We start from the raw sequence: 10,174 nt of genomic DNA on the forward strand, positions 1-10,174 counted from the left end.
AGCCTGCCCTGACTGTGATGTCATAGTGCTGTGACATCACAATGCTGTGATGTTCTGTAAAAGCGCATCCAGACACTCTGGTTGTTTCAGATTGTGAGCAGTAGCAGTACTGAGCATAACAGTTACCTGTCCACGACAGGGAGCGAAACTGAGCTTTCAATTGACTTTAAAAAGACAAAATAGGCAGAGATTAAAAGGCCTTCATTCGTGTGCACGCAATAGCCGGCACATAGGTGCGAGTCTCTGCACCTGAACATCTTTGACTGACCCCCGACAGGTACACGTTTCAGCCGTCATGGAGCGCACTTGCTCCGGCACTCCTAGCCCTGGCACAAGCAGCAGAATAACATTCACGCTGTTTGTGTTTGGCTGGGCGCTCTTATGCGGCGGATCTCTACTTTCTGTCTATGGGTTCGCGACATGCCAGTCCGACAGCTGTATCACCTACAAGGCGACGGGCCCGGTACTTGCCGGGATAGGGCTGGCATATTTAATGATGGCAGAGTTTACTGCCCAACGAGAGAGGAGAAGGAGGGAATTAGAAGGAGACCCGACGGATCCAGATAGCAGCTTCCTCTGCGGGAAAAGCCGGCAGTTTGTGCAGTTCGTAATACTCGGGATCCTGTTACTGGCTTGCGGGGTACTGATTAGTATCCCAGGACTTGTGTTTCCAGCCTGCAAGCCGGTATCCAACACAGACAAACCCCCTAAAGTCTGTGAAACTCCCTTACTGCAGACAATCGTAATCATACTAATCGTCTTGTGTTACTGCCTGGCTATCTGTCTGAGTAAAAACCGTCGGGACGGCGACTCTGAGGAGGACCCAGAAGCCTGCAGATATCAGCCGCTTCCTGTAAGTGTGGGTGACGAAGTCTTCACGGTCCCGTCAGCCCCACCTCCACCTTTTGCAGGAGGAGATGATTGGCCAATGAGCAGGGACCCTCCTTCCTACGACAGCGTCCTGTTTGAAAGGGGCGACCGTGATTCCGGCGGAAGCGACGGGGAAGACATACACACCGTTCCATGGCGATGGGGGCCGAGAATAGAATACATCAACGAGCCTATCCCTTCGGAGCCACCTCCAAGATATGAGGACATATGCCCTTCTCAGCCGGATCCTGAAGAGAGCTCATCATCATCATCATCGTATTACTCGTTTTCCCAATCATCGGAGTCGAGTGACTATGAGCTCGCACCAGGACCCTAAACGTTGAAAGACTGAACTATTGGGGGGGGTGTTTTCTAACATTTCGACTCAGTACAGAGTTTGAGCCGGAAGCGTCACCCAAAACATCACATCTGACAATATCCAGGTCTGCAGATAAAGGACTGAAATCAGACCGGGTTTTTGGTCAGTGCCGGCACCGTACATGATGCCTGTTGAAATGTTTTTTCCCCCCCCGTGAGACTTCCACCTTAAATAACGGATAAATAAAATGACATCTTTTCATGGTTGCCCCTCAAACAGTATCTGTGTGCGTTTGTGTGTGTGTTGGATATACCGCGTGTACGAGGTCACATTATCGTATGGAATCTATAACATAAATCTCTTACATGTGAGATCAATGTGTTTATATACATATACTCCATACACTCTGCTGGATCCACTCTGCTGTCCATCACCTTAAAGGGGGAGTCCTGCCCTAAGTCAGCACCGTGTTCTTTATCCCTGGAGCCAGGTTACCGGCTCTAGGCAAGATATTTCCATTCAAATACAGTTGGGTGCGTGATCCCTAATCACACCAGGCGCTGATGATTTGAGTCAGTCTTTGTCTGACTCATCAGAATGTTTTTTATAATTTATTTTTTAAAATGTTGCTTTTATCATACAGAGTGCACTATTATTATATTTATTATATTATTATTAATTATTATTATTATTTTTTTTTTTAATGCCATTTATTCTATATAACCCATTGGGGTGAGGGTTAGTTACGTTCATATTTACTTCTGTCGTTGCACCACCAATATCTGTCTTTTTATCTTGTTGAAGTGTGGGAACGTGGGATTCCCACAGAGTGTTGTAGCGCATGTACACTTTTACCTATTGTTTTCTCAATTTTGAATGTTCCTGTTATGTTTGTAGAATCTGCAAACAAATCTCTAGATTGCCATGATGGATAAAAGCTCCTAATGATAGTAATTGCCGCTACGTTCCTTTGCTGTAAGATTATTCCTCCCTATTAAGTTATCGCTCCCTTATAAGTGGCTGGTTGTTGTTGATTGGTTCGTGCAGCCGCTGTAAGGATGGTAGGAGGAGAAGGGATCTTCATGATGGGTATTATATATTAATATGATGGGTATCGGATATATTAATCTTTGTCACTTTTTGCCACAGATCTCATCCTCAATCACATAAAAAATCCCTTTAAACTAAAAATGTCCAAAAGAGATATTTTTTGATTTATATCCAAAATATATATAAAATGATTCATTGTGTTAATAAAAGAAGTTCCATAAAACATCATCAGTTCCCCTTAATGAAAGTGTACAGAACAAAAGACCAACGAGGGGTACGCGTGTTCCAGGGTGCACTCCCCCCGAGGAGCCTACAAAGGACTCGTGACCCCGTGGGCGATCGCAAGCTATTCTATTATTTATATATATATGTATACTAGGGCTGCAACTAACGATTACTTTCATAATCTATTAGTTGGCCGATTATTTTTTCGGATAAAAAAAAAAATGCACATTTTTCATTTATTTAAAATAAAAACGTATAATTTAAATTAAGATTTGTCATTAACACTTTCATCTCTTTATCACACTGGCATTTCTCTATCCGCCTTCTTATTTTACTGACATAATAATTAAAGCTATATTTTACAGGTACAAGAACCTAAAACACATTATTTCTCAAACTAAGCTTTACCAAAATACCCAAAAAAGTTTTACTAGTAAATATTAATTCATGTAAACTATTTTTTCATATTTAATAAAAACTATTATGGAGAAAAATGCCTCGTTTATATTTTCTTTTATTTGCCAACCTGACGCCAGTTATGCAATCTCACCCCCAGCTTGCCACTCTGCCTCAGAAATGCCTTATACCCCCCTATATGCCACTCTGTCCCCTGATATCCCTTATACCTCCTATATGCCACTCTATCCCCTGATATCCCTTATACCTCCTATATGCCACTCTTCCGCCCTGATATCCCTTATACCTCTTATATGCCACTCTCCCACCCTGATATCCCTTATACCTCCTATATGCCACTCTCCCGCCCTGATATCCCTTATACCCCCCTATATGCCACTCTCCCTCCCTGATATCCCTTATACCCCCCTATATGCCACTCTATCCCCTGATATCCCTTATAGCCCCCTATATGCCACTCTATCCCCTGATATTCCTTATACCTCCTATATGCCAGTCTCCCGCCCTGATATCCCTTATACCTCCTATATGCCACTCTCCCGCCCTGATATCCCTTATACCCCCCTATATGCCACTCTCCCTCCCTGATATCCCTTATACCCCCCTATATGCCACTCTGTCCCCTGATATCCCTTATACCCCCCTATATGCCACTCTATCCCCTGATGTGCCTTTTACCCCTTATATGCCACTGTGTCTCCTGATATGCCTTTAACCCCCTATATGCCATTGTGCCCCTAGATATGCCTTATACCCCTGATATGCCTTATACCCCCGATATGCCAGTGTGCCCCCTGATATGCCTTATACCCCCGATATGCCACTGTGCCCCCTGATATGCCTTATACCCCCGATATGCCACTGTGCTCCCTGAGATGCTTTATACCCCCTGACATAAGAAAAACTGACAGCGCTAAAATAGGTATAAAAATATGCTTTCATTAATATAGACAAAAAAAGAATAGATAATACACAATAAAATATAAATATATATATATAAATATATGGTCAATGGAAGGTCACGTGACGCCGGCGTTCAGTAACAGAAGCCCCAGCGGAAGTGGAAGGGAGAAGCAAAGTGGAGGGGAGGGGAGAAGCAGAGGATGTCTCCGCGCATGGCACGGACCCTCACCGGCTGACAGAAAGGAGAATCCAGGTCTCCAGCAGCGCTGCGGGGGATCTGGATTCTAGAATTATAACCCGATCTCTATTTGAGGCCGGATTATAGAGGAGGGGAGTTTCTCAAAAAAAAAACAAAGTGTATATTCCTACCGAACCGCATCCAGAGACGGGCGGCTTCTTGCACGGTGTTGATGTTTTATTATTCTCTGCCAGTCAGGAAGGCTCAGCTCAAAAACAACCGGGATGTCGCTGCCGGCCGGCGTCCTCCTTTTATACAAAACAAAAAATGACCCTTCAAACAGCTGATGTTGAGCCGGATATCCGGTGCGGACTTTCTATCGGAAAATAAGAATAGAGCTATTAGTATAAGAGTTTACCTGATCAAGGGACTACTGCATCAATATTAAACCAAATATAGAAAAAATATTTATTAAAGAATAACTGGATTCTAATACAAACGTAATAATTCCCTGAAACCAATATATATATTTATTATACACACATATATACATATATATAATATATCACACACACATATATATATATAATATATCACACACACACACATATATATATATATATATATCACACACACATATATATATCACACACACATATATATATATATCACACACACATATATATATATATATATATATATAATATATCACAGACACACACATATATATATATATATATATATATATATATATATAATATATCACACACATACATATATATATATAATATATCACACACACACACATATATATATAATATCACACACACATATATATATATATATATATATATATATATATAATATATCACACACACACATATATATATATAATATATCACACACACACATATATATATATACATATATATCACACACACATATATATATATATCACACACACATATATATATATATATATCACACACACACATATATATATAATATATCACACACACACATATATATATATATATATATGTGGAATTAAGTCCAATAAGTCTTCTGCCTGATGGAAGTGAACCCCGGGGAGGAATAACACCAGATCTGCTAGGAATGGCCAGCGATGTCAGTGTCTTCTTTAATTATAAACAGAAATAGACGCCTGTGCCCCTTATAATAAGTGAAAATAATATATAAAATATTATATAACCTTAAATGGATCCTCCAGTTGGTATTAAAAAGATCCAGGTATAATCATAAAAAATAGTAAATAAATATTGTGTAGAATGAAATATAACTTAATGGTAGAGGAAGAATACTAAGGACGCCCCTTACAATATTAAGGGCATCGATACGCCCAATAAAAGGTAGAAGGGGCCCTCAGCATCAGCCAAGACCCCCTCTACAGCGTCCCCCACTCAGCTGCAACGAAATCGGGAATGGCTGAGTCGGCGTCTTTGGTCCGTAATAATGAAAGAATTGCCCTGTAGATAAAAGGGTCCCTCGCAGTCAGGCGGACCTGCGGTGCTGGGGTCTTCCAGAGATGGTGGACGTCACCTGTGGAGCTGGAGCCAGGAGGCTTCTTCCTGCACCTTACTGAGAAGGTAGAGATGGTAGATCAGTGGAACGACGTTCCAGCAGAAGTGGTAGAGGGTAATACAGTAAGGGGATGGAAACATGCATTGGATATGACTATGAACGGGAACTAATCAGGAAAACAGGCAGAGCAGACGCCCGATTGGTTCTTATCTGCTCCCAAATACTACGTTTCCATCTCCATTGCTCCAAAACCACCCGGACCGTCGCCTGTCGGCTTCTCCTTGTGAGCGGCGATCGATATACTGTCACGGCATAAGATGTCCGGATGCTGAAGTCCTTTCTAGACACAAGAATTACCCGAAAATGTAAGGGGGCGCATTCAGCCGGCTTGGTGCCGATTGACACAAAATCAACTTGGAGGGCAGGAGACGTACTGGACTCCAACCGCCCCTCCCCCCAAAAGATACAAAATAACACTTATAGTAACGCTTATCACGCAATATAACAATGTAACAAAATTACTTCCCAGATCTGGATACTTCTGTAAGTAACGTTCCGGTTGCCGTCTCCTGCAGACTGGGAATCCCTTTTGGCCGCGCCGTCTCTATGATGCCTCCTCAGCTGGGAGACGGAACATGTTCTGGTCTCTGAGCCGGACTTCCCTGCGCTCCGGCCGCGGAAAATCGGCCATCTCTGCCGTATCCTCTTCGCTTTCAAAACCGACTGCAGGAGGCAAACTGGGAAAATAATTATTATTGGAGCTTTCTAATGTTCAGAGTTTCAATACTTTTATTAAATGAAAATAAAAATGAGTTGTTTCTCGATTTGTCTCTCTTTATACTTTTTTCTCAGATGTAATTGTTGAATTTATTCCTGTTTACCCCTAATAAAAATAAGCGTGGGGTAAAACGGCATTCTCTGACCTTTTTAATTTCCCGCATGGCATTATAATTATGTTAATGATATAGCGCCATCATAGTCAATAAGGTTGTAAAAATGGTAAATACCGAGGTTGGCGTCCCCTACCTGCCACAACTACCCACATCACTTATCTGCCCAACCAGCCCATTTATACCATTTCTACACCTCGCCCTGCCAACAGCCTCTATTACACCTGGACTGCAGTTATATGATATTTACTGGGGCAATAAGACATAAAAACGCACCTTTCTTCAGTCCTGCACCGCTTTGTACAGTTTTGCAGTTAAATTTATAACAAAAGGGTGTTTTACCCCATAAAGACTCAATCATGTTTAACGAATATTGCTCTTTTTGTGTGTTTGTGTACCTGCCAAAGACTCAATTATTTCCAAGTTTAATATTCAACCATTTTCATGTTATTAAATAGGATTTATTAGCACCAAAATATAAAGAGTAAAACGCGGCCAGAATACGTCACGGGCCGGATATACAATAAGGCTGCTTAGCATTAAAGAAAAGTGGCTTTTATCTCATGTGGTTCTATGGGCTGATTATTTACGGCAGTGGAACTAAAGCCTTAATATCTAAAAGTCCAATTCCTCATTTACTGAAAGTCCCTGTAAGACATCGTCTGGTTCCCCGCAGGCCGTATGATACGGAGTCCGGGGGCTTCTAAAGGACATTGTCTGAAATAACAGAGACAGAACTCAGACAAACGGCGAATATGCAGCTGCCCGGCATATAAAGAAACCCCAAAAACAAACTTTTACTGTAATAATAGTGAAGGATTTTTAACACCACGACGAACAGGAGATTAAAAGAAGTTAGGGCTCAAAATTGGGACGGCACGAAAAGAGGCAAATCGGTAAAAATAATAGAAAGTAAGAGGATTTATGGGTTTTTCATGCGGGGAAACATTTATATGCAGCATTTAAATTCACCAAACATTAACACCCCGGTCATTTTATATGATGGATACAAAAATGCCCCATCAATAAATTAGAAGAAATCCACCAGAGTATTTACATCCATAAAGCAGAAGCACGGAACCCTCACTATGCGGGTGAGTGAATTGTGACATCATACATGTCTGTGACATCACAACACTGTAAAGCCGGAGCGCGCTCCTCTGCTTGCTCAGTGTAGTTGGGCGCTCGCACTTGTAAGCAGCTATTCATAGCGGACTTGAAGTGTTGTTACCAACGGCATCAGAGATTGAGGAGATTTAAAAGTAGAACCTTTTAAAAAGGAGAGCTATGGGGGACTGCTGTCTACTCCATGGACTGAGGTGGATTGTAAGGAGATGCTGCCCCAGAAAAGTGAGGACGTTTTTCAAAAGAGTCAAAACAGCTTTCACCAAAACCTCTAAAAAGACTGAGGGTCAGAACAAGGAGCACTTGGCCAGTAGAGACCCGGTCAACAAAAGGAAGAAAGAGAGTAGCAGTAACAAGGAAGAAAGAGGAAAAGCGGGGAAGAGGACCAAGCGTACTGCTAATGAGAGGGAGGAGAGCAGCCTGTGCCTGAGGGCAAAGCAGACAACAAGATGCCCAAGAACCAGCACAGGTTTCTCCGAACCGTGTAGCTCCAACGAGAAAAACATCCAGGCTCTGGGGCAGCAGGAGAAAGAAGGAGCGGAGGAACATCTGGAGGAGCGCACAAGGGGAAAGGTTCCCGTTAAAAGACGCAGAAGTGAGGTAGAAAGTGGTGTTATTGCGAAAAATCATCGGAGCCTCCTCCCCATGACGCCCTCCGGCTTCATCTTCCATTCAGTGCTGGGACAAGGGTCATTCGGAAAAGTCATGTTGGCTTCTGTACCTAGAAGAGACTCTATGGTAGCGGTCAAAATCATCCGCAAGAAAGCCGCTAAGCCCCCGTCCCTACTGAAGGAGAGGAGGATCCTGGAGATGGCTCGGGACAGCCCGTTCCTGTGCCACGGATATGCAGGCTTCCAAACACAGACCTGCGCCTTATTCACGATGGAGTATATGGCTGGTGGGAGCCTCCGGTCGTATATGAAGAGGGTGGGCTGCCTCCCCGAGACCACAGCTGCATTTTATTCGGCTGAATTAATCTGCGGCATCCAGTTCCTCCACGCTCGGGGAGTTATACATCGGGACCTGAAGCCGGCAAACATCTTGCTTGACGGAGAGGGCCACGCCAAGATCTGCGATTTCGGTATTGTCGCAGAAGGCATTCTTGGAGCAGCAGAGACAACAGGACGCTGCGGAACATTCATGTACATGGCCCCCGAAATACATCTAAACCAAGCATACGGTGTTGCCGTGGACTGGTGGTCCTTCGGGGTGATTCTATTCCACATGCTTAACGGAAGGTTACCGTTCTATCGCGGTAACTGCAAGAAGGCAGCGTTGGATTCCATTGTAAATGAAAGCCCTCGGTACGTCAAAGACATCTCCGAAGACGCTGCGGACATCCTAAAGCATCTTCTGATGAAAGATCCTCAGCATCGCCTCTGGATCACAGGGGGTATCAGGCGGCACCCATTCTTTCAGGACATTAATTGGGAGGATATAGAGAGCCGCCATTCAACCCCCCCGTACCGGCCGACACCAGCATCAGATCTCCGCTTGCAGACACTTCAGGAGATTCCATCAGTCTTGTTGAGCACAAAGGACTCGTCCTCTTCATCGTCCTCTTCCTCGTCATCGAGCAGCCAGAGTCTTTCTGGCTTTACCTTTGTGACTCCAGACTGGATGGCCTGAAGGATGGACTAAGCCCCGGCCAAAAGCTGAAAACATAATATTCAAGAAGGAATTTTTTCCCTAGTTTGTGGCAAAATTGGAAAAAGACACAAACTAGGGTTTTTTTTCCTTCTTTCCAAATAACATCTTAACATCATAATAAATTCGAGAAACACCTACACTTTTTGTTCTCGTTTCCTTCGTGTTGTATAACTACAGCTGCCATTGTCCACAGATAATTCTACAGAACTATGACCTCACAAGAGAGATAGTATAGTGTGATTTATGGAGATAAGAATGGCCCAAATAAAAGTGAATTTTAAGTAATCCACTTAATGTGTCCCCAAATCTAATTTCATTCACCTGATATCATGTAATAGTGGCCTATTGATCTTTGTACACAGAAAACATTTTAAAAGAGGATTATGTTTTTCATTTACATTTTATTGCAACCGGATCTGAAATACCATTCAAAAGTTTGGGGTCACTGAGCTGTTTTCATGGAAAATAAGGACATTTCTGGCTGTAACATAATTGAAGAAAAATATATATACGTTTTAGGTATATATATATAGTGTGTGAAAAAATCCCAGTTAAACCCAAAAGTAATAAATGTGAATAATTCCAGATGGAAATAAATATATATATATGCGTATACTCCCTCCTTCTGTTCTCACTGCTGCCACCCAACAACAACACTCTGCAAACGCTGAGCAGTACCAAAGGAAATCCACTTGGGGGCGCTCATGTAAGACAAAAGGAAAGAAGAAAGACCATAATAGTGTAGACAATTTCAACCTATAATTCAGTGTTAAGGTCAATGGTTGCGCTCACAAAAATAATGTGATTTTCAAGCCTTTTCTCAATATTTCTTGTATTCCCAGGCAGAGACTAGAAAAGAGAAGCAGAAACCCAATGGTGCAGTGTATCAATCTGATGTGAAATAGGTAATATAATAATTGCACTCACATAGAGTTTTGCACACCCAACCATGCGCAAAAAAGCCTGATCATCTCCCAGTGGTTTCTTGTCTGTGTTCTTCTTTTC

General features: G+C 42.6%; 1 protein-coding gene across 1 annotated transcript; it reads left to right on the top strand.

The window, feature by feature from the left end:
- Positions 1-295: 295 nt before the first annotated feature.
- LOC149279792 (transmembrane protein 171-like) lies at positions 296-1,207 on the top strand. The gene has a single exon (XM_089500784.1). The coding sequence runs from the start codon at positions 296-298 to the stop codon at positions 1,205-1,207; it is 912 nt and encodes a 303-aa protein (XP_089356910.1).
- Positions 1,208-10,174: the final 8,967 nt, after the last annotated feature.

This window comes from Sceloporus occidentalis, unplaced genomic scaffold (assembly GCF_023333645.1).
Source record: "Sceloporus occidentalis isolate IW3139 unplaced genomic scaffold, rSceOcc1.0.p SCAF_160, whole genome shotgun sequence".
Taxonomy (NCBI): Eukaryota; Metazoa; Chordata; class Lepidosauria; order Squamata; family Phrynosomatidae; genus Sceloporus; species Sceloporus occidentalis.

Coding starts and splice junctions, on each gene's coding strand:
- LOC149279792 (XM_089500784.1), top strand. CDS start 296: ATGGAGCGCACTTGCTCCGGCACTCCTAGCCCTGGCACAAGCAGCAGA.